Source organism: Esox lucius, chromosome 21 (genome assembly GCF_011004845.1).
Source record: "Esox lucius isolate fEsoLuc1 chromosome 21, fEsoLuc1.pri, whole genome shotgun sequence".
Lineage (NCBI taxonomy): Eukaryota > Metazoa > Chordata > Actinopteri > Esociformes > Esocidae > Esox > Esox lucius.
Genome location: NC_047589.1, coordinates 32,265,108 through 32,290,524, shown reverse-complemented (window position 1 = coordinate 32,290,524; position 25,417 = coordinate 32,265,108). Strand labels below are relative to the sequence as shown.

The 25,417-nt window shown below is 40.0% G+C and overlaps 1 protein-coding gene across 3 annotated transcripts in view; it reads left to right on the top strand.

The window, feature by feature from the left end:
• The window catches only part of ptchd1 (patched domain containing 1), a 52,128-nt gene extending 29,891 nt beyond the window's left edge, over nucleotides 1-22,237 (top strand). For all 3 annotated transcript variants that reach the window (XM_029116340.2, XM_029116341.2, XM_029116339.2), the window contains 5 exons: nucleotides 3,981-4,117; nucleotides 8,015-8,710; nucleotides 9,186-9,363; nucleotides 17,678-18,014; nucleotides 20,692-22,237. In XM_029116340.2, the coding sequence (XP_028972173.1) occupies nucleotides 3,981-4,117; nucleotides 8,015-8,710; nucleotides 9,186-9,363; nucleotides 17,678-18,014; nucleotides 20,692-21,292 (1,949 nt within the window). In that variant the 3' untranslated portion in view covers nucleotides 21,293-22,237. The remainder of the gene's footprint in view (nucleotides 1-3,980; nucleotides 4,118-8,014; nucleotides 8,711-9,185; nucleotides 9,364-17,677; nucleotides 18,015-20,691) is intronic.
• The last annotated feature ends 3,180 nt before the right edge of the window (nucleotides 22,238-25,417 follow it).

Here is a 25,417-nt window from a genome sequence, read left to right as displayed (position 1 = left end):
ATTTAGTTACATTCCAGTTTACTCAGAGTTTCACACCTCTCCAGGTGAGCTCAGAAGGGTGGGGCTGATGGCTCACACCTGGTGTTCCAGATCTTTAGAGAACCAAATGTTACCCAGGACCACTGATTAACATCACCATGGGTCTGTTGGAGACTTGAGTGGGGCCAAATGGGCCTCTTCGTCAAATACACTTCCATTCTTCCTCAACAGAAATGTTTCATTAAACTACAGTAGTAGTGACTGTTGTAGTGATTGAAGACAATACTGTAATGACTGTAGTGACACTAGTATTACTTGTAGTAGTGTCAATAGTAACAATTGTAGGCTGGTCAATTTCAGCCAAATAGTAAAATAATAATAATACTCCAAAAGCTGTGTAGTTTTGTGGCTGTCCTGCTCTCTCTCGTTCTCTTCCCTGTCAGCTGTATGACAGGTGCTGCTGTGGTTTCTTTATGACACTTATGAATTAATATCTTACTTGGTTCTGACAGAAATGTTACTGAAAACACTCTAAGCCCTTGCCGATGTTTCACAGATGCTAAATACAACATATTTTTATTGCAAACATAATTTCCTATTCGCTATATAAAAAGGACTTTCAGGTTTTTATTTCAGCGCTCATTAATTGTCGATTACTCCAATAATTAATTAGCAGATAAAGCATTAATGATTTTACTTGTCTGAATATAAATATATTTTTATTCATTTTTATTTAGAATTAAACATATTTTTTTATTATAATGGTTACCACTCAGTTACACAATTTAATATTGTGGATGATTGCCAGCTGTTTGTGGATAGGTTGGAATGTTTAAGAAAAACATGAAGTTCATGAGTGGGAATGCGCAGACAATCAATAAAAAAATATATTTTTACGTCAGCAGCTGTCACAAAATGCTTTTACAAAACACCCGGTCTTAAACCCCAAGGAGCAAACAACAGTAGTGTTGAATTTCAGTGGCTAGGAAAAACTCCCTAAGAAGGAAGAAATTTAGGAAGAAACCTAGAAAGTAACCAGGCTCAGAGGGGTGACCAGTCCTCTTCTGGCTGTGCCGGGTGAACATATTAAGAGTACAAATTGTAATAATTAATAAATGCATGTGGGCTGAGTGGCAGCTGAAATCGTCATGTATCGTCTTGATCTGCAACACAACCAGGAGGACTTTGGACAGGGACAGCAACAAATCTTTCAAGACTCCGGAGTTGTGGGTCAAGACCTTATGTTCTCCTGAGTTTAAAACAGGGCAGGAGAAAGGGAACATTTAGAAAATGCATTCCTTAGATCTACAAGGATTTATAGTGGAGAAGGAGAACTGACCCTACTCCCCCGGCACAATAATTTATCAGCTTAAGACCTTGGGGCTGAGACGGGGGTGACAATGTGGCCCTATCAGAGGGAGGCCCTGCACAGAATGTGATAACACTCATTCTTACAGTATTTTCCTTAAGGACTACAGTAACCTACTGCACCATATTGTATGTGATTAAAAGTAACTGAATTGTAAAGAAATGTAGCGAAGGGAGTAATATTGTATTAATTTAATTTGTAATTGAAATAAACACTTTTCATTTACAATATGGTAATTAGACGTTGCTCCTAAAAATCTATTGAAGAACAGTTCCAGTCAATGTATTTAACTGCTACTGCAACTACTCTCTTTTGTATTTTCAGTTGTGCACATTTTCCCTACATGCATCTTTTCCTTAGTTCCCTAGTGTACCAGAAAAAGAACTGCACTTTTCTGGCGCAAGTTTTCTGTCAATATACCTGGTCAAATTAAGATTCATAAACTACTCCAAAGGGGTGGCATATTCATGATTTATTTTATTTTACTTATCAAGCTGTGACTCATTTCCAGTTGCACCCTGTTTACAGCAATAATCTAAAAGACAAAAGAAAAACACACAAATATAAAATACATAATAAAATGTAAAATAATCAGTTAATATATATATTAACTATATATATATATTAACTAGTTTATGAAGTGGAGTAGTTTATGAATATATATATATATATTGGATATAAAAATCTACACACCCCTGTTAAAATGCCAGGTTCTTGTGATGTAAAAGAATGAGACAAAGATATATCATGTCAGAACTTTTTCCACCTTTAATGTGACCTTTAACGTGAACAATTCAATTGAAAAACAACCTGAAATCTTTGAGGGGGAAACATAAAAAAAAAAATCTGGTTGCATAAGTGTGCTTACACAAACTAATACTTTGTTGAAGAACTTTTTGATTTTATTACAGCACTCAGTCTTTTTGGGTAGGAGTCTATTAGCATGGCACATCTTGATGTGGCAATATTTGCCCACTCTTCTTTGCAAAAGCGCTCCAAATCTGTCAGATTGTGAGGACATCTCCTGTGCACAGCCCTCTTCAGATCAGCCCACAGATGAAGGAAAACAGCCCCAAAGCATGATGCTGCCACCACCATGCTTCACTGTGGGTATGGTGTTCTTTGGGTGATGTGCAGTATGGTTTTTGCGCCAAACATACCTTTTGGAATTATGGCAAAAAAGTTCAACCTTGGTTTCATCAGACCATAACACGTTTTCCCACATGCTTTTGGGGGGTTTGTTTTTGCAAACTTCAGCCGGGCTTGGATGTTTTTCTTTGTAAGAAAAGGCTTCCGTCCTGCCACCCTACCCCATAGCCCATTCATACAAAGAATGCGGGAGATTGTTGTAACATGTAGCACACAGCCAGTACTAGCCAGAAATTCCTGCAGTTCCTTTATTGTTGCTGTTGGCCTCTTGGAAGCCTCCCTGACCTGTTTTCTTCTTGTCTTTTCATAAATTTTGGAGGGACGTCCAGTTCTTGGCTTCACTGTGTTCCATGGTATGTCTAATGCTTTGGAAATTATTTTGTACCCTTCTCCTGACTGATATCTTTCAACAATGAGATCCCTCTGATGCTTTAGAAGCTCTCTGCGGACCATGGCTTTTGATCTGAGATGCAACTAAGAAAATGTCAGGAAAATCCTACTAGAACAGTTGAACTTTATTTGTGATTAATCAGAGTCACTTTAAATGATGGCAGGTGTGTAATGACTTCTATTTAACATGAGTTTGAATGTGATTGGTTAATTCTGAACATAGCCACATCCCCAGTTATAAGAGGGTATGCACACTTATGCAACCAGGTTATTGTAAGGTTTTTATTTTTATTCTTCCCCCCCTCGAAGATTTCTGTTTGTTTTTCAACTGAATAGTTCACATTATAGGTCACATTAAAAGTGGAAAAGTTCTGACGATTTATCTTGTCTCATTCTTTTACATCACAAAAAACTGGCATTTTCACAGGGGTGTGTAGACTTTTTATATCCACTGTATATATAATACACATTAAGAAATCACAATAAACAATAAAAAGTTAATTCATCAAACATTTTAATATCCTTATGAGCACAGTATGAGGTATATGGCGATGGTATCTCAAGGACTATCCAGACCTGACAGCGAATTTGATAACTGATGATTTTCCAGTTTATTTTTGAGGTAAGCTGATTTGGAAGTGTCTATAGAACAGTCTTTTATGTATTAACATTAACTAATATCTGGCCCTTCTGGATGCCAACCGAAGTGTATTAAGACAATGATGAGTGAAAAAACTTTTTTTTTAATTCCTTGGTCTTACTGTTTTTTTATTATTGTTTTGACTTCATCTAACTATTTTATAATCTTAGTTTTTCTGTTTTATATCCGTCTTTTAATTTTTATCTCTTCTTCCTATTTGTCTCACTGTTAGAGAAGGGCCATTATCTCATTTCACTGTTAGTCTAAACCTGTGTTTTTTATGCATGTGAGAAACTATGTTTATGACGTTTTATTTCAGGGGGGTTCTTTGTCACTAAGGTGTCACATGTATCATGACGACTACAGACGTGAATGCCATCTGACCCACAAACACAGAATGTTCACACAACACAATATCACATATCACTTATGTATGTGTTTGTGTATTTCCAGGTCATGGATTATTTGGCACTTTTGAGATGCTGTCATCATGGAGACGAACACGTGAGGACCAACATGTTAAGGAGCGTGTAGCTAGTGTGTTCTCTGATGTCATGCTGCGTTACTCAGGTGGAACACTACTTCACCAGGTCAGTGTGGTGTGTTTATGTTTAGTGTGTTTGTGTAATGAATACTCAGGGAGACAGTGGTCTAGATTCACGCGCAGAGCCCGGCAGGTGTTTATTGCACCAAAGCAAAAGGCAGGAATCGAGGACACACATAGGCAATGGTCACATACAGGTAGGCAGTGGGCATACACAGGTAGGCAGTGGTCATATACAGGTAGGCGATGGTCATACACAGGTAGGCGATGGTCATACACAGGTAGGAAATGGTCATATACAGGTAGGCAATAGTCATACACAGGTAGGCAATGGTCATATATAGGTAGGCAATAGTCATACACAGGTAGGCAATGGTCATATACAGGTAGGCAATAGTCATACACAGGTAGGCAAACAGGCAGGTGAACAATCCAGAAGGATAAGTCTAGGATCGTAGTCAAGGGTAGGCAGAAGAGGAGCTGATAAACTAAACAAGGAGCTGATGACACCAGGTGAGTAATTAACACAGGTGCAATCAATGAACAAGAATGAAAGACAGAGTTACGTTAAAAAACACAACAAAACAGAACACAAGCTTGACTAGGAAAATCAATACAGAACTGAAAACGAAAACATGATAAATAAAAGGGAAAACAGAATACACACAAAACAGTTTGTGTGTATATCTACAGTGCTGCTTGAAAGGATGTGAACCCCTTGGGCAATTATAGATGTTCTCAGTGCTAAATCTTTCTTTAATCAGAACCAGTCTTTTTTTATCTGACATAACAGGTTCACAGTAACCAATTCCATATTTTGGTTTAGAGGAAATAAAACTAAGCAAAAAAGGAATTAGTGCCGGTGCAAAAATAAGTGAACCCCAGTTTTATTGGTGAAATAAACTAGTTAAGTAGAATCAAGGGTGTAAATTAGTGTGTACCAAATGAATCAATAAAAGGGATCTTAAGGAAATAGTTTGTGAGGGATTCTGATAAAGACAAGAAACCTGGGGTCATAATTTCCTTTTAAAACCTATTCACAAAGCTGCTGAGAACAACTTTTACTAAGGAATGGGGAGAAATCTTAAGCTAATATAAAGGGCGGGATTGACCTTGTCGCTATGGATGTCGTGTTCTTTTTTTACTGTACCCACAGTGATAGGGGAGGGGTCTCTGTCAGTGAATTCATCATAGCAATACTGCTGAAAAATGTGTCATGTTGCCATATTGAAATAAAGATATTAAAATAAGAATGTAGGCTATGTGTTACTGATTAAACATGAAAACAAGAATGATATACTGACTAGTCAAGACATGTTCAGCTAATTGTCAGCCTCTTACATGTCTGGCAGCTTGTAAAGAAATGCGTGTTCATCTTTTTTGGTGTCCCATCTACAGTTAGATCGGGAAATATTTGGAAAGAAAATTTCAAGATTTTCATAATTTTACCTCTGTAATTTCAAATCACAATGGATTTGAAATTAAACAACCAAGATGCAATTGAAATGCAGACTTTCAGCTTTAATTCAAGGGGTTCAACAAAATATTGTATGAAACGTTTAGGAATTGCAACCATTCATACACAGTCCCCTTATTTCAGGGGCTCAAATGTAAATGTAATTACAGGCAATGACTGCTTGAAGCATGGAACGCATGACCATCACCAAACGCTGGGTTTCCTCCTTTGTGATGCTTTGCCAGGCCTTTACTTTAGCTGTCTTCAGTTGTTGTTTGTTTGTGGGTCTTTCTGCCTTAAGTTGTCTTTAGCAAGTGAAATGCATGCTCGATCAGGTTAAGGTCAGGTGATTGACTCAGTCACTGCAGAATATTCCACTTATTGGCCTTAAAAACTCCTGAGTTGCTTTTGCAGTATGTACTGGGTCACAGTCTATCTGTAAAATTAAGTGCCGTCCAATCAACTTCGGTGAATTTGGTTGAATCTGAGCAGACAATTTATCCCTATAAACTTCAGAATTCATTTGGCTGCTTCTGTCTTCTGTCATCTTCAATAAACATTAGTGACCCAGTGCCATTGGAAGCCATGTATGCCCATGTCATCACACTGCCTCCACCGTGTTTTACAGGAGATGTGGTATGCTTCGGATCATGAGCTGTTCCAAGCCTTCTACATACTTTTTTCTTCCCATCATTCTGGTACAGGTTCATCTTAGTTTCATCTGTCCAAAGAATGCTGTTCCAGAACTGGGATGGCTATTTTAGATGTTTCTTGGCAAAGTCAAATCTGGCCTTTCTATTCTTGAGGCTTATGAATGGATTGCACCTTGTGGTGAACCCTCTGTATTTACTCTTATGAGGTCTTCTCTTTATGGTAGACTTGGATATTCCTAGCTTTTTGAGAGTGTTCTTCACTAGGTTAGATGTTATGAAGGTGTTTTTCTTTACCAGAGAAAGGATCCTACGATCATCCATGACTGATTTTCCATTGGTGATAAGGCTGTTTTGTGTTGCAGAGCAACACAAAATGTACCAAACTGTTGATTTGGATGCTTTTTTGCAGCCTAAGGATGGCCTGTTTCACTTGCATTGAGAGCTCCTTTGATCGCATGTTGTGGGTTCACAGCAACAGCTTCCAAATGTGAATGCCACACCTGGAATAAACTCCAGACCTTTTAGCTGCTTAATTGATGAAGAAATAACGAAGAAATAGCCCACACCTGTCAATGAAACAGCTTTTGAGTCAATTTTCCAATTACTTTTGGTCCCTTGAAAAGAGGGGTTTTACATATTAAAGAGCTGTAATTCTTAAACCCTTCCTACAATTTGGATGCGATTACCCTCAAATTAAAGCTGAGAGACTGCACTTTAAGCTCATATTCATTATTTAACTGTAACTTGAATATATTTTGGTAAACAGTCCAAATAACAAAACTTGTGTCAGTCCAATTATATTTGGACCTAACTGCATAGCTGCGATTACACCAGATGATCCAGCTATGGCCATGAATTTGACTTTGTTTCCTTGTAGCTGGCGAACATCAAGAGGAAGCTGTATGAGTTGTTGGACGATATGGGGTCTGGGCAGGGCATTCATTGTTTGATGTTATATTCTACTGACAGATGACTGAGATATACGTAGTTCGTCTGCGCTGCATAACTGTATTTTCCCTGTGATCAAGTAGCGTAGAGTTGTCACAACCTTGATATCTGGTTTCTGTTTGTTAGTGAAGTGACTAAATACCTGATTAGCTCTACTATGATCATAATACCCTCGTGATTAAGACAAATACCTTTTTAAAAGCTAAGTAATTTTGTTGGAATCGGGTCTAGCTGACAGTTTGTGGGTTTAGAATGTGTCGAGCGATACGGTTCTGCTTTTTTGATGTATCAAATACTTATGTCATGCAATACAATGCAAATTAATTACTTAAAAATCATACAATGTGATTTTCTGGATTTTTGTTTTAGATTCTGTCACTCACAGTTGAAGAGTACCTATGATAAAAATTACAGACTTCTACATGCTTTGTAAGTGGGAAACCCTGCAAAATCAGCAGTGTATCAAATACTTGTTCTCCCCACTGTATATGTTAATAATTTCTACAAAAGATTATGACCATCCCTGTGGGGTAGTACTTTCAAGAAGCACTGAATTTTGTTTTCTCGCAATTCTGTCTATTTTAATCTACTGGTCTGGGGTATTCTAATAATCTATTAGTTTGAGGTCCTTATCTGTTGGTCTGAGGTATTCTATTAATCTGTTGATGTATTATGAATCTACTGGTTTGGTGTATATTGGTAAGGTGTTGGTCTGGGGTATTATAGTTTATTAATGCGTTGATCTGGGGTATTTTATGAATGTGTTGCTCCGGGGTATTTTATGAATATGTTAGTCTGGGTTATTTTATGAATGTGTTGGTTTGGGGTATTTTATGAATGTGTTGGTCTGGGGTATTTTCATTACCTGTTGTGTTTGTGTTTACAGGTGACTCTTGGTCTGGCTGCATCTCCTCTCACCAACCTGGAGGCTGTCCGGTTGTTCTGTCGTTGTGCTGCCCTGGGTGTTACCGTTGGTTATCTCTACACCCTGTCTTTCTATGCTGCCTGTCTGGTTGCCACAGGTTACCTGGAGACAGGGTACAGGCATGGATGTTTCTGTCGACGTGTCCCCAAGAAGGGAGCCCTGGACTCCAAGCCACGCTGGTACCGCTGCCTCATGTACACACGCTACCAGGATGATACACACACACACAACGCTATACACACACCTAATGCTTCTCACGCACAAACACTTACTTCAAATTCCATACTTACTCACACACACATACCAAACGCTACCCACGGTCATACACACACTCCAAACACTACCCACAGTCACGATCACACTCCAAACACATCCCACGGTCAGACACACACTCCAAACACATCCCACGGTCAGACACACACTCCAAACACTACCCACGGTCACACACACACTCCAAACACTACCCACAGTCACACACACCCATCAAATACACACAACCCAACCACCAGCTCTGATCTGCGACCCCGGGACTCACACTTGTTGCTAGGCTGCGTGCGACGTTGCTATGGAGATTGGATCACCAATACATATGTAAAACCCTTTGTGGTTTTGTTATACCTCATCTACATCTCCTTTGGACTGATGGGCTTCCTACAGGTAACAAACACACAGACACACACAAAATACAAACACTGACACTACACAGCAAACACAGGCACTCAATCTTGAATTTGAAGTTTCTTCAGCCACTCCATACAGGAAATACAATAAAACTGAAGAACACTGTAATGCGTCCAATAACTGGGGTCAATTACCAATAATGGGGGTTGTATTTTTTAGCTAAAAATAGAAATACCGACGCATACGTTTCAGAAATGCTATTCCATAACACACTTGATAACATTTTCATGACACCAACAATCATAAAACATTGTCAAATGATCAAATGATCAACACTGTCGAATGATCAAACATCAAATGATTACTTTGTAAAAGAAGAAACATTTCAAAATTGCTGTTTGATATGCCAATAATGAGGTTCTACACTAGATTTGTCTATTTCTAATGTAATGTGACTAAATTACCAAAATGATCATGTGAATATATAACTATACTGTCCAACGTGTTGCAGGTGAGCCAGGGCTCCGACCCTAGTTCTCTGGTTGCTATGGATACAGGAACATTATTGTACGCTCGCGCCCAGCAGCGCTACTTCTCATCCTACTCCCCTGTGATTGGGTTCTACATCTATGAGAGCGCCCCCTACTGGAATGCCTCGGTACAGAGAGATCTGTTGGAGTATGCTAAAGGTAGTAAACCTCCAACCCAGAATCAAGAGGACCCAGTAACCTAGTAACCCAGTAACTAAGTAACCCATGCCTTCTTTCACATACAAATATAGAGAATAAAAACGAATTTTACAAAACAGAACAACTTTTAAAATATGAATGAAATCCAAAACAATGATCAACAAAAAAGACAAAAGGAAATAAGAAACTAGGACAGTGAGTGATCAGTTACACAGGTGAGGGTGATAAAGAGGAACAGGGACAGTGATCAGTAACACAGGTGAGGGTGATAAAGAGGAACAGGGACAGCGATCAGTAACACAGGTGAGGGTGATAAAGAGGAACAGGGACAGTGATCAGTAACACAGGTGAGGGTGATAAAGAGGAACAGGGACAGTGATCACTGGCACAGTTGAGGGTGTTAAAGAGGAACAGGGACAGTCATCAGTAACACAGGTGAGGGTGTTAAAGAGGAACAGGGACAGCGATCAGTAACACAGGTGAGGGTGATAAAGAGGAACAGGGACAGTGATCAGTAACACAGGTGAGGGTGATAAAGAGGAACAGGGACAGTGATCACTGGCACAGTTGAGGGTGTTAAAGAGGAACAGGGACAGTCATCAGTAACACAGGTGAGGGTGATAAAGAGGAACAGGGAAAGCGATCAGTAACACAGGTGAGGGTGATAAAGAGGAACAGGGACAGTGATCACTGGCACAGTTGAGGGTGATAAAGAGGAACAGGGACAGTGATCAGTAACACAGGTGAGGGTGTTAAAGAGGAACAGGGACAGCGATCAGTAACACAGGTGAGGGTGATAAAGAGGAACAGGGACAGTGGTCAGTAACACAGGGGAGGGTGATAAAGAGGAACTGGGACAGTGATCACTGGCACAGTTGAGGGTGATAAAGAGGAACAGGGACAGTGATCAGTAACACAGGTGAGGGTGATAAAGAGGAACTGGGACAGTGATCAGTAACACAGGTGAGGGTGATAAAGAGGAACTGGGACAGTCATCAGGAACACATGTGAGGGTGATAAAGAGGAACTGGGACAGTCATCAGGAACACATGTGAGGGTGATAAAGAGGAACAGGGACAGTCATCAGGAACACAGGTGAGGGTGATAAAGAGGAACAGGGACAGTCATCAGGAACACATGTGAGGGTGATAAAGAGGAACTGGGACAGTCATCAGGAACACAGGTGAGGGTGATAAAGAGGAACAGGGACAGTGATCACTGGCACAGTTGAGGGTGATAAAGAGGAACAGGGACAGTGATCAGTAACACAGGTGAGGGTGTTAAAGAGGAACAGGGACAGCGATCAGTAACACAGGTGAGGGTGATAAAGAGGAACAGGGACAGTGGTCAGTAACACATGTGAGGGTGATAAAGAGGAACAGGGACAGTCATCAGGAACACAGGTGAGGGTGATAAAGAGGAACAGGGACAGTCATCAGGAACACATGTGAGGGTGATAAAGAGGAACTGGGACAGTCATCAGGAACACAGGTGAGGGTGATAAAGAGGAACAGGGACAGTGATCACTGGCACAGTTGAGGGTGATAAAGAGGAACAGGGACAGTGATCAGTAACACAGGTGAGGGTGTTAAAGAGGAACAGGGACAGCGATCAGTAACAAAGGTGAGGGTGATAAAGAGGAACAGGGACAGTGGTCAGTAACACAGGGGAGGGTGATAAAGAGGCCCAGTCACTCCCTCAGACTGGATACTGATTGTTAACTAGCTAGCTAACTAAATAACTTGAACATTACACAACACAGTGAATTGTAATCATGATTTGAAGGATAACAATTTGGCATGTTTTGTATGGTGATATTGAACCATACATGTTTAAACTGCTCAATACTGTGTCTATTGTAGTCCTGGTTTGTTTGGGATGCTGTCTATAAGTTGACTATGAAACTTGGAAATTTATTCAAATTCATTTATTTTTGATTTTATTGAGGAGATCTTGTATTTTCATTTCTTTTTTCATTTTTTTTCATTTACAAACTTCCTTAATTGCTAACAAAGAGCTGCTAGAGAGTTAGCTAAATACAAATATGTGACTAAAAACAGTACCGTTAGCATTCCCCTCATGCATATTATCAGTAACCAGTGCATTCCATCTGCTTTCTTAAAAAAGAAAATGATATAGCTCTTGGCTGAATAGCATCAATGGATGGGTTTAAAGGAAATTTCCTTCACTTTATTGGTAACTAAGTATAAATCAGGTAAAAGCCAGACTTTCTTCCAAACTATATCAGCCACAAATCAATTCCAGTAAGGAATAACATAAGGTACCTTAGTAATATCTCTCTGAAACAACACTCTAATTTAACTGTTATTATTTCTAAACATGTTGCCTATGGAAGAGTCTGTTACATGATTTTGTACAGAGGACAATTGTTTGTAGTGTAATCCTGGGTTGAGATTAAAAAAGCATATAAACACCAGTGGGCATCGCGCTAAAGACTTGCATAATTCCCTAGTGTTACAGGAATCCCATATTTAGAGAGAAACTTTTGATAGGAAAAATGAAAACCATTCTTATTAAATAACTGATCTAACAGCAAAATATTTTTTCAGAATCAATTATCCATAAAGAGAGATTTGTGTTTGTACAAAATTGTTATTCACAATAAAATATTTATGAGGTGAAAAATTGTTTGTATATGAGAGTCCATGCCAAAAAACCTGTCGATGATACGCAGATCATTTTAAAGGAATTTTGTAAATATCATAGTAACCAACAAGAAGAAAGTTTAAGCCAACAAGATTAGACAACACATGGAGAGGTATAGTATTCCAATCAAAAAGGACTATTTTTTTTTTACAAAAATCAAAGAAATCTAGTCCACCATTTTCATATGAATTCATGACAACTGTTTTTCTTATATAATGTGTCTTATTTTTCTAAATGAAATTGAACAACATTTTGTCAATCTCCTTTAGTAGCTTATTATCAAGATGCAACGCCAAAGCCACATGTCAAACGCAAGATTGCATCTGTCTTAGAAATTAATACCCTGCCTCTCAGCAAAAGATCTCCTAATAGCCATTGATAAAGTTTTCTTAGAGGTTTTTTTATAACAGGAGATACATTTGAGCAGATTCTTCTATGTTCTTTCCAAAACCACAACTTAATTATTAAATTGGAATATTATATAGCAAAGAGGAAGAGCTCTCCTTTACAGACACTAGTTCACATTTATTAATATTCAAAGGCAGACGAAACGCCTCTGAGAATTCCTTAATTGCTTTTATAGCCACAGGAATTAGACTCATTCTTCAGAAATAGTGTGGTGTAATCTGCCAGCTGCATCATTACTAGTTATTTGCCAAGTAGGGATATACCTTTCACTGCACTAGATTTAATATGGTCTGCCAACAACTGAGCCACTAATAGAAAAAGGGGAGGTGGGGCATCCCTGCCTAATACCTCTAAACAACTCATTAATTTAATAGAACTATTAGTATTTATAGAGTTTTAATAGCTGTATAAACGTATTAACCAAATCCAAATTTCATCAAACATTACAAAACAATCTGATGCTCCACAGTGTCAAAAGCCTTCTAGAAATCCAAAAACAGAATAAAGCCATTAATCATCAAGCAATTCCATTTTCATCTTCATCCACTCATCCGGTTTTGGGTCGCAGGGGCAGCAGCTCCAGCAGGGGAACCCAAACTTCCCCTTCCTGAGCTACATTTGCCAGCTCTGACTGGGGGATCCCGAGGTGTTCCCAGGCCAGTGTTAAGATATATCTCTCCACCTAGTCCTGGGCCTACCCCGAGGTCTCGTCCCAACTGGACGTGCCTGGAACACCTCCCTAGGGAGACGTCCAGGGGGCATCCTTACCAGATGCCCGAACCACCTCAACTGGCTCCTTTCGATGCAAAGGAGCACCGGCTCTACTCTGAGTTCCTCACGGATGACTGAGCTTCTCACCCTATCCCTAAGGGAGACACCAGCCACCCTTTTGAGAAAACCTATTTCGGCTGCTTGTACCCGCAATCTAGTTCTTTCGGTCATGACCCAGTCAATATAGGCTAGGTAAACAAAAAACCTGAGTTAACTTACAAACATTTTCTCTTCTGTTTTCCACAAGTTAATTCCTGAGACATTAAATGCATTTCAATCATCATAGCAGCGATAAAGAAGTGTAAATAACACAGAAACAGAAAGGGGAGTAGACTGTATGTTCTGCCAGATAACTCCAACACTCCAGTGAACCTGAGAAATTAGAAGAGATCACTCCACCGCAATAAAGGAAATTATGAGTATAGAAGAATTTCTGAACCGTTTATAAAACCTGTACCTCCCACGAAGAAGGCAGCTTTCCCATCTTTGCGGGCCTTCTTTATCATGGGCCACAGTTTTTGTTTATTTTCTCTGTCCTCCTTAGTCAAGTCCTCTGTGAAGTGCAGTCCCTTGCTCTGCAGGAAACTGTTATTCTTTGCAGCCTTCCAAACTGCATCCCTGTGCCTCTGGGAGATAAATCTTAGGATGATACCACGAGGCTTCGGGTCATCATTTCGCTGTTTCCCCATCAATGGCATCAGGAGGCTTCCCCTTTTCTTCCGGAAGCACCTTTGGGCAAATGTTGATCACTTCTGCACGCACGTTTTCCTTTTCCACTTCAGATATACCAGCCAGCCTTAAAGGAACCGTATGTAGGATTGTGGCCAAAATTGGTACTGCAATCACTTTAAAAATACTGTATAGCGGTGTATCCCCTCCCCCTCCCCCCTGACTCGAGGTTGCCAGACAAGCTGCAGGATTCAGCAGAAACGTAGGCTGCTTCTACGAGCTTCCAATGACAAGTGACGACAAGTCGTACACAGTAAGTTTTTTTTCTGTTAATTATGTTTATGCTTAATTAACAGAAAAAGAGATATTTTGCAAAGTAATTATGCATTGCAAAAATTTACTAATTGTCATTAGTCAAATATAATCATAAAGATGTATGCTCATATGTGACAGTACATTGTTAGAACAGTAGCTGTTCGTCTAACTTGTAACGTTAGGTATCTGTCATTAACGTAAGTACAAGCACAAGCCTATGTCACTATGTGTAACCGATATCAAAGGCACAGCTATTCATTTAGCTGACGCTATAAGTGAAAACGGCCAGCTGTATTTTTTTACATACCCTGCAGCACACGTCCATAACGCTAAAATATGTGATGTGAAAGATTACATGACATTCTACTATTTTTGGCTGTAGAACTTCCATGAAAAACAAGTAGGCTACAAAACGTTCCAAGTGGGACAAAGTTTTTTAACATCATAGGCTACACTGTGCTTTTCATTAGTGTTATGGACATTAGAAAAAGTTATTTTACCTTGGAATTGTGCCTAGTGCTTCCAAACCAACACTAACATAGTGCATAGCCCAAAAGGTAGAGAATGTTTATTTTGAGTTAGGCTTCTGTCTCAATTACGTTTCATTGCCATAATGGGCGTGCTAATGTTGTTTTCCTCAGCGTCTCAGCATAAGGACAGAGGAACGGACTCTGATAATGCATTGCTAATGTTAGCATACGTCCATATGAGCTAACGTAACGTTACTTTGCACGAACCTGCATAACTTTGTTAGACTGTCATGAATATATGAAATGTCCATTGACATCAAGTACAAGTTAGTCAAACATAGATTAATCTTACCTGTCCAGGAGAAAATTAGCAATGTTGGCGTCTGTCTTCAAATATTTCTCCGTTTTCAGCCATCTCCATCTTTCAAAGGCATCTCCTATACAAATTCTTGTTTTATTTCGGACTTTGTCATGACGTATTTCGGAATTATAACAAGGTCTTTTAGATTTCATAACGTTAGACATTATTTATCCGAGTTAGGGTAGGTTAGAGCAGAGCTGGCAACCCGGATCCCAAAACACTACTGACTTCGTGATTGGTAGATAGGTGGAGGGTGGCACATCAGGCCAAAACACAACATACAACATCAGTTGAGGGCTGCAACTCTCACTTTTAAATGACAATATCCTGGCCAGACTACTGTTGTCAGTGATATAAGTATTTGAAATGAACATGATTTCTTAATGTCTAGTGACACATCAGGGCCATTTTATGATTAATTGAAATAGATTTCTTACATACGGTCCCTTTAAGTTCCACCATTGACCATAACGTTCCAATTTGGACACTCCGTTAATATATTTTATTTTCCTCACTTCTCTCCATACATTTTTTAATGCTGATAATATTCTCATTCAGATCCTTTACTTCGATACAGATACATTTTCTCAATTTATCCTTTATGGAGATGCTGTGTGGTGTATCTGAAGTGGAAAAGGAAAACTTGCATGCAGAGGTGATCAACATTTGCCCAAAGAAGCCTCAACTAGAGCGCGAACGGCATCATCTGAATTAAGTGCATTGACCGAACCAACATGAGATATAGTTGTTTTTTTGGCAATTGGAGGCTTACTTGGTGTAACTGGTAATGGAGAGAAATCTTCACAATCCACTCGCACCCTAAACCTAACCCTAACCCAATCCATTCGCACCCTAACCCTAACGCTACCCCCTAACCATAACCCTATCCCTAACCATTGTTATGGTCGCTCGCAGGAGTGCTACATTTTGTTTCTATGATAGGTACACTCTCTTTTCTGAACCGATTTAGGCATCTTTGCAAAGCAGAAATAACTTAACAATCAAATTCATAGAATAAATTACTTCTTCACTTTATACCTACTAAACTTTAGTTAACTGCTATAAACAATGCATACTATAGAATTGAAGTAACAAGAGCTCATATAGAAGCTGACTTGTTACATCCCCATCTTGGCCTCCCCCAGTTCAATAGATGAGTTAAATTAACATTTCTGTAACAGTGTGATATACAGGTGTGCTCAAAAGTTTGCCTTGGAGAATTGGTAATATACAGCTCCTGAAAACATTTTGACCACTGCACCATTTTCTTTCCTTTCATTGAGGAATAGAAGGGTTAAAATTAAGAGACCACTGCAAATTGAACGCTTCTATTCCTCACTCAAAACATTCCTTTTCAACTTTTTTGGAAAGGAAAGAATAAGGTGCAATTTTAGGAGCTGTATGTACCATTTGTAAACTAAACATGAGTGAACAGGCAAAACATGTCTTTTATTTCTTATGGGATTCACATTCAATTGTGTGTCATAACAGAATGGCACAGTCATAAAACAAAACATGGCAACGAAGAATTTTTTTTACTGACCCCTGTTCAAAAGTCTGCATACCCTTAGTTCTTAATACTGTGTATTGCCCCCTTTAGCATCAATGTCAGCATGCAGTCTTTTGTAATAGTTGTCTATGAGGCCCCAAATTCTTGCAGGTGGTATAGCTGCCCATTCGTCTTGGCAAAATGCCTCCAGGTCATGTAAAGTCTTTGGTCGTCTTGCATGAACCGCACGTTTGAGATCTCCCTAGAGTGGCTCGATGATATTAAGGTCAGGAGACAGTGATGGCCACTGCAGAACCTTCACTTTTTTCTGCTGTAACCACTGGAGGGTCAACTTGGCCTTGTGCTTAGGGTCATTGTCGTGCAGAAGAATGCAAATTGTCTGTCAGTATTTTCTGATAACATGCTGCATTCATCTTGCCATCCGTTTTCACAAGATTCCCTGTGCCTTTAGAGCTCACACACCCCCAAAACATCAGTGAGCCACCACCATGCTTCACAGTGGGGATGGTATTCTGTTCACTATAGGCCTTGTTGATCCCTCTCCAAACATAATGCTTATGGTTGTGACCATAAAGCTCTATTTTGGTCTTGTCAAGTCCAAATTACAGTGTGCCAGAAGCTGTGTGGCGTGTCAAGGTGTTGTTGGGCATATTGTAACTGGGCTTTTTTGTGGCACTGGCACAGTAAAGGCTTCTTTCTGGCAACTCAACCATGCAGTTCAACCATGCAGTTATGTTCAAGTATCCTCTTATTGTGTTAAACAACCTCACCATCTTTTTCCAGAGCAGTCTATATTTCTCCTGAGGTTACATGTGTGTTTTTCTTGTATCCCAAACAATTCTTCTGGCAATTTTGGCTGAAAACTTTCTTGGTCACCTTATGTGTCTGTAAAAAGGCCACAGATGTCACAGTTTCTGCCAGGATATGCAAACTTATGACAACAACTGGATACTTTTTTTACATATGAAAAGACTTAACTTTATCACTAAGTTTTTCACTCCGATAATGAAAAACAATTATAAACCGAAAATTCCCATTTCAATCTAGCACTAATATACACACACATAGTTCATTAGATACTGGTGTATTAGTATTATTTTTATGTGAATGTAAATGCTGTTGTTTATTCAATTATTGTTAAAGGGTTCCAGCGAATCAGCTGGCTGGAGAGCTATCTGGAGTTCCTGACAGAAAGGAATATTTCCACCACCACCCAATCACGTGAGAGCTTCACGCGAATGCTCCGCCTCTCCTTTCTTCGCCAGCCGCAATTTGCTCATTTTGCGGATGACATCATCTTTGCTGAACGTGGTGAAGGGGAGGAACCAGAGATGGCTGCTTCTCGTGTCTTCCTGGTTGCCAAGACAACAGAGAACAAGAGGGAAGAGATGTCTGTCCTTTTAGACACACTAAGGCGCCTTTCTCTGACATCACGGGTCCGCTTCCTGATCTTCAACCCTTCATTTGTTTACCTTGACAGGTAGGCTATTTGTGTGTTTATTTGGAAGAGAGAGGGGCACTGTGTAAGATCCTGACAACTTGTCTATTTCTCTTCCCTCACCAAATTAAACCGAAATAGTATTAGCAATTCCAGGATGGTTTATGGTTCGTAATTAGTACTGCAAGTGTAGTAGTCCAGGGTGGTTTAGGGTGGGGAATAGTACTGAGACTGTAATAGTCCAGAGTGGTTTAGGGTGGGGAATAGTACTGAGACTGTAATAGTCCAGAGTGGTTTAGAGTGGGGGAATAGTACTGAGACTGTAATAGTCCAGAGTGGTTTAGAGTGGGGGAATAGTACTGACACTGTAATAGTCCAGAGTGGTTTAGGGTGGGGAATAGTACTGATACTGTAATAGTCCAGAGTAGTTTAGAGTGGGGGAATAGTACTGACACTGTAATAGTCCAGTGTGGTTTAGAGTGGGGAATAGTAATGAGGGTTTAATAGTCCAGGGTGGTTTAGGGTGGGGAATAGTAATGAGGGTTTAATAGTCCAGAGTGGTTTAGAGTGGGGAATAGTACTGACACTGTAATAGTCCAGAGTGGTTTAGAGTGGGGAATAGTAATGAGGGTTTAATAGTCCAGGGTGGTTTAGGGTGGGGAATAGTAATGAGGGTTTAATAGTCCAGGGTGGTTTAGGGTGGTGTGTGAGTGTCTAAATCTATGAAGTATGAGTGTCTAAATCTATGAAGTATGAAGAGATTACAAGTCAATACAAAAAACGAAAAGACTGGCGAGACATTTTAAATGGGGAATCTCAGGCACTCCGAAACTATTTTGTAGAAATAAATAATTCAAACATTAACTCAAACATTAAATGCATGTTTCTTCTGGTTATTTATGCTTGTCTTTACATTAGTAATAGTACAATAATTAACTGGTAGGGCCTTGTTGTCATTTACTCTCTTCATTTCTCTTCTGGTTATTTATGCTTGTCTTTATGTTAGTAATAGTACAGTATTTTACTGGTAGGGTCTTGTCTTTATGTTAGTAATAGTACAGTATTTTACTGGTAGGGTCTTGTCCTTACGTTACTAATAGTACAGTATTTAACTGGTAGGGTCTTGTCCTTATGTTACTAATAGTACAGTATTTAACTGGTAGGGTCTTGTCTTTACGTTAGTAATAGTACAGTATTTAACTGGTAGGGTCTTGTCCTTATGTTACTAATAGTACAGTATTTAACTGGTAGGGTCTTGTCTTTACGTTAGTAATAGTACAGTATTTAACTGGTAGGGTCTTTACATTACTAATAGTACAGTATTTAACTGGTAGGGTCTTGTCTTTACATTACTAATAGTACAGTATTTAACTGGTAGGGTCTTGTCTTTATGTTAGTAATAATACAGTATTTAACTGGTAGGGTCTTGTCTTTATGTTAGTAATAATACAGTATTTATCTGGTAGGGTCTTGTCTTTATGTTAGTAATAATACAGTATTTAACTGGTAGGGTCTTTACGTTACTAATAGTACAGTATTTAACTGGTAGGGTCTTGTCTTTATGTTAGTAATAATACAGTATTTAACTGGTAGGGTCTTTTCTTTATGTTAGTAATAATACAGTATTTATCTGGTAGGGTCTTGTCTTTATGTTAGTAATAATACAGTATTTAACTGGTAGGGTCTTTACGTTACTAATAGTACAGTATTTAACGGGTAGGGTCTTGTCTTTACGTTACTAATAGTACAGTATTTAACTGGTAGGGTCTTGTCTTTATGTTAGTAATAATACAGTATTTAACTGGTAGGGTCTTGTCTTTATGTTAGTAATAATACAGTATTTAACTGGTAGGGTCTTGTCTTTATGTTAGTAATAATACAGTATTTATCTGGTAGGGTCTTGTCTTTATGTTAGTAATAATACAGTATTTAACTGGTAGGGTCTTTACGTTACTAATAGTACAGTATTTAACGGGTAGGGTCTTGTCTTTACGTTACTAATAGTACAGTATTTAACTGGTAGGGTCTTGTCTTTATGTTAGTAATAATACAGTATTTAACTGGTAGGGTCTTGTCTTTATGTTAGTAATAATACAGTATTTAACTGGTAGGGTCTTTACGTTACTAATAGTACAGTATTTAACTGGTAGGGTCTTGTCTTTACGTTACTAATAGTACAGTATTTAACTGGTAGGGTCTTGTCTTTATGTTAGTAATAATACAGTATTTAACTGGTAGGGTCTTGTCTTTATGTTAGTAATAATACAGTATTTAACTGGTAGGGTCTTGTCTTTATGTTAGTAATAATACAGTATTTAACTGGTAGGGTCTTTATGTTAGTAATAATACAGTATTTAACTGGTAGGGTCTTGTCTTTATGTTAGTAATAATACAGTATTTAACTGGTAGGGTCTTGTCTTTATGTTAGTAATAATACAGTATTTAACTGGTAGGGTCTTGTCTTTACGTTAGTAATAGTACAGTATTTAACTGGTAGGGTCTTTATGTTAGTAATAATACAGTATTTAACTGGTAGGGTCTTGTTGTCATTTACTCTCTTCATTTCTCTTCATCCCCACACCCTCCTCTCATTATTCTTCCCATTCTTTCCATTTCTCTCTTTTGTTCTCTGTATCTCTTCTCTCCATCTGTTTCTCTTTCTGTCTCTCTCTCCATCTCTGTCATTTTTGTTGTTGTTTTCCCTCTCTTCTGTCTCTAGGTATGCCACAGCTGTGAGCTCTCCCCTGCGCCACTCCCTGATTGCTGTGCTGTTTCTGTTGGGGTTGTCATCCCTGGCAGTGGTGGAGCCCCTAGTGGCCGTCTGGCTGAGCCTCACCCTCCTTTCTGTCCAATTTGGGGTCCTGGGTTTCATGACTCTGTGTGGGGTGGAACTGGACTGTGTGTCTGTCCTATGTCTGATCTCGGCGCTGGGTCACTCGGCAGACTGCTGTGCTCCTCTGTTGGCCACCTTCTCCTCCGGCCGTGGGGACAGTAGGACAGTGTGGGTCAGACTGGCGTTGGAGAGACATGGCGTCCCGGCGCTGCAGATGCTGATCTGCTACATCGCAGCACTGCTTCCCCTGGCAGCTGTCCGCTCCAACCTCACCCGCTCGCTTTTCCGTTGCCTAGCGCTGACGGCATTCTGCTCTGCTCTCCACACCCTGGCCTTCCTGCCCACACTGCTCACCTTCCTGCCACCCGCCAAGAAAACCACTAGTAGGCCAGGAGACAGAGGGGAGGGGGAGGGGCCTAGAGAGGAAGTGGAGTGTGTGGAAATGGTTGACAGTACCCGGGTTGTTGACCAGATAACCACCGTTTGACCAACGGGAAGTAATGTCACAGGTTATGAGGGTATCACCGATGTGATGTTGCTATGGCTACTGGCCTCTGTAGGTGGGCGCCTCACGGGGCATAAATAATCACAGCAAGGAATCAACAATTCCTTACAGAGAGAGACAGACACAATGGAAGAAGTAGGAAAAGAGAGACAATAAGAGATCGGGAGAGACAGTGAGAGGGACAGACAGTAACAGGGAAAGACAGTGATAGGGAGAGACAGGCAGACAGAGATGGAAGAGTGTGAGAGAGAGAAACAGAAAGGGCCCTAGTCTTTTTTTCCATGGCTCCCCACTTATTGCAGTAGCATGCAATTATAAGGATCTAAATCTACTGCAGACTGGATCTACAAATGATTGGATCCACCAGGGATTTACTGCAGACTGGATTTACTGTTGACTGGCTCTGTTGCAGACTGAATCTACTGCAGACTGAATCTACTGCAGACTGAATCTACTACAGACGGAATCTACTACAGACAGAATCTACTACAGACTGGATCTACTACAGACTGAATTAACCTGTCATCCTGAATCATCAGTGAATTATTTTGTTTATCCCAAACCTCAGAAGACCGTTTTACAGTTAATTACATAATATAATAATTATAACATAATAATTATCCTCCTCCCGGAGCATTTCCAGGAGCAGTCTTCTTGGTATACCTAAGTTACTCTCTGGAACAGACCAAAATGTTGACAATATATCACCAATCTGGCTAATACAAAGGTTATTATTACCACCTAACCCAATGGGAATTCTGTCTATGGGCCCGTGTACACTCTAACCTGGGCACAGAGTAAACAATCATGAATGGTTACATTAATAGGATGGGCAAAGGCAGAAACCCAGAGCTTGCATGCTGCTGACACATAACTTCAACAAACAGACAAGCAGACAGACAGACATGCAGACAGACAGACAGACAAGCAGACAGACAGACAAGCAGACAGACAGACAAGCAGACAGACAGACATGCAGACAGACAGACAGACAAGCAGACAGACAGAGATGCAGACAGACTGACAGACATGCAGACAGACTGACAGACATGCAGACAGACAGACAGACAGACATGCAGACAGACTGACAGACATGCAGACAGACAGACAGACATGCAGACAGACTACAGACATGCAGACAGACAGACAGACATGCAGACAGACAGACATGCAGACACACAGACAGACATGCAGACAGACATGCAGACAGACAGACAGACATGCAGACAGACTGACAGACAGACAGACAGAGTTCTGATTACATGGGAAGTACCAACAGAGGGAAGCATTAACAGAATGAAATAAAGAACTTTTATAACTTCTATCACTTCTCTCATGTTACGATGAATATGTGCACCAAACTACATTTTTCTCTTTCAGCAAATGTCAGTACATTTATGACAGGAACACATTATAATGTTAGTTACATTGTCATACATTTCCATACTGCGTTAGACATGGACTATCAGAGTACATCAAACAAACAAGCTGAAGAATGTGCAGTGGAACACCGTCAGGGCCCTCTATGCCCTCAGGGAGGGCCTAAGGGTAGATACATATCTATATACATATTTATATATTATAATTTGCTATTTTGTTTTCTTTGGCGTAATATTTTTTGTTTTAATTGTAATGATCTTCCTATTGAATTGCTTCAGTTGGTGTTGGAAAAACAAGGGTTAATATCCAAGACAAAGAAATATACAATCAGAATATTTTGTTGGAAGTCTCTTGGTAGAAATTATTCAGCTGTGCTCAACGCTCATTGGCTAGGCTCTCAGGCTTTGAATAAAAGGCACCAGCCATCGTCACTGACTTCAATTGGAGCAGCATTTTGGAATGACAGTAGAATCAACTAATCACAAATTGTCTTGCAATGGGTGAGTAATTATACGTTACTAATTCAGAGACAATAGCGAGCCTTATCTTGTTTTCTCACACTTGAGCACAGCTAACTGGCTAACTTTTAGCTGTGAATGTACTGTACATAAGGATGGCAATGGCCCAGCTGTCAGCCCTTGCTTTGATCTTAATCGATAAAGAACACATTTTGGATGTAAAACCAAAAGACAAGCTACATGAACTTGCCATTATTCATTTCATATTGAAGGATAGGAGAATGGACTTGGTTATTATTTGATAATCATAATGGTGAGCAGACTTGTTTTTTGTTTTCATATACAGCTTGCTTTTGTCATTATCTCATTCATATCATTTTGAATACAATTTGTAAAATATTATTTCAACTTAAGATCACTGGTTGTTTTGTAAAAACAAAGGTAATGACATTGCAATTGGAAGTACTGGGTACATTACATTTCTTGTTGTGGTATGTTTTTGCCGGACCATATAAGTGGCGCCGGCCAAGAAGATCGAATGTCTCTTACTGAGTGAATAACTGACAGAGTGGCTGGCTGGGTGACTGACAGAGTGGCTGGCTGGGTGACTGACTGACAGAGTGGCTGGCTGGGTGGGTGACTGACAGAGTGGTTGGCTGACTGGGTGACTGACAGAGTGGTTGGCTGACTGGGTGACTGACAGAGTGGCTGGCTGGGTGAGTGACTGACAGAGTGGCTGGCTGGGTGACTGACAGAGTGGCTGGCTGGGTGAGTGACTGACAGAGTGGCTGGCTGGGTGACTGACTGACAGAGTGGCTGGCTGGCTGGGTGACTGACTGACAGAGTGGCTGGCTGGGTGAGTGACTGACAGAGTGGCTGGCTGGGTGAGTGACTGACAGAGTGGCTGGCTGGGTGAGTGACTGACAGAGTGGCTGGCTGGGTGAGTGACTGACAGAGTGGCTGGCTGGGTGAGTGACTGACAGAGTGGCTGGCTGGGTGAGTGACTGACAGAGTGGCTGGCTGGGTGAGTGACTGACAGAGTGGCTGGCTGGGTGAGTGACTGACAGAGTGGCTGGCTGGGTGAGTGACTACCCCTTGTTAAATAGCGTAGTGGTTAGAGACGTGAACTGCCACGCAGGGGTGGGTGTTCGAGCTGCAGTCAAGACAAATTATGCATTAGGACTTGCTCAGGTTTAGACATCCTTCAGTAGCTAGGTTATAGTAAGTCTAAAATAAAACTGTTTACGGTTATATTGCGAACATTTTGGTGGATTTCCGAAGTATGCATCCATGCAAGCTTTTTGGGGTAATATCCAGTAGATCACAACACCTTGTGCAGTAAAACAGGAGGGTTTCCACGATTCTCTCGTCTTTTCACTTGACGAAAAAGTCACCTATATTGATATTTATTGTATCAGTGTCAGAAAACGAACATTGTGCTATGAATCTTCAGTATCGATAGCAATTGATAAATTATTTTGACTATTCCAAGTAGTAAGTTAGTAGATACTAGTATGCCTTTTACTGGCTAATAAGCTGTTAAAACAGCCAGTGGCAAAATCCATACAGTTCACAGGTGCCATTTGTGGTGGAAATAAACTTAACAAGAAATGTTAGTCAGTTTACCACAATGCTTGGCATCTAGCAAAATATTCAAACTTGGCATGATGTTAATGCGTGACAAAATTATCTAATGTCGAGACACTATACCAACACTTGGGAACACATATAGCTTAGTGGTCAAAGACACAGCCTGTCAAATGGGTTGCCCCACTTTGAATGCAGTGAGGGCAAACACATTCATCCATTCTAATCGGGGGCTGGCCGAACTAGGCTTGCCTGGTTAAATTATTTTGTTTTATCCTTGACATCGAATACAGCGCAACTTTTTTTCTCCCTGACAGCATATACTGTCCATGGTCCTGAAACAATGTGACTGTGAGTAGTTGTGTGGTTGAATTTATTCCAACACTATTTGAGTGAAAGTTTTGGCAAATGTTTCTTTCAAACGAAGAAAGAAAAATAGAAGAACTACATGGATGCACATCATTTTAAAAAGTAGACAACAGCACTGAGAGTCATTTATTCAAAGAGCTCAGGTCTCATGAGGACAAATTCAGGAACTTCTTTGGGCTCTGCACGAACCAATTTGACATGGTGCTACAAAAGATTACATCCAAAATGTAATAGCAGGACACCAATTACAGGAAGGCAAAGCAGCGACTGCAAAGCAGCGACTTGTAATATGTTTAAGGTGAGACATTTCTTA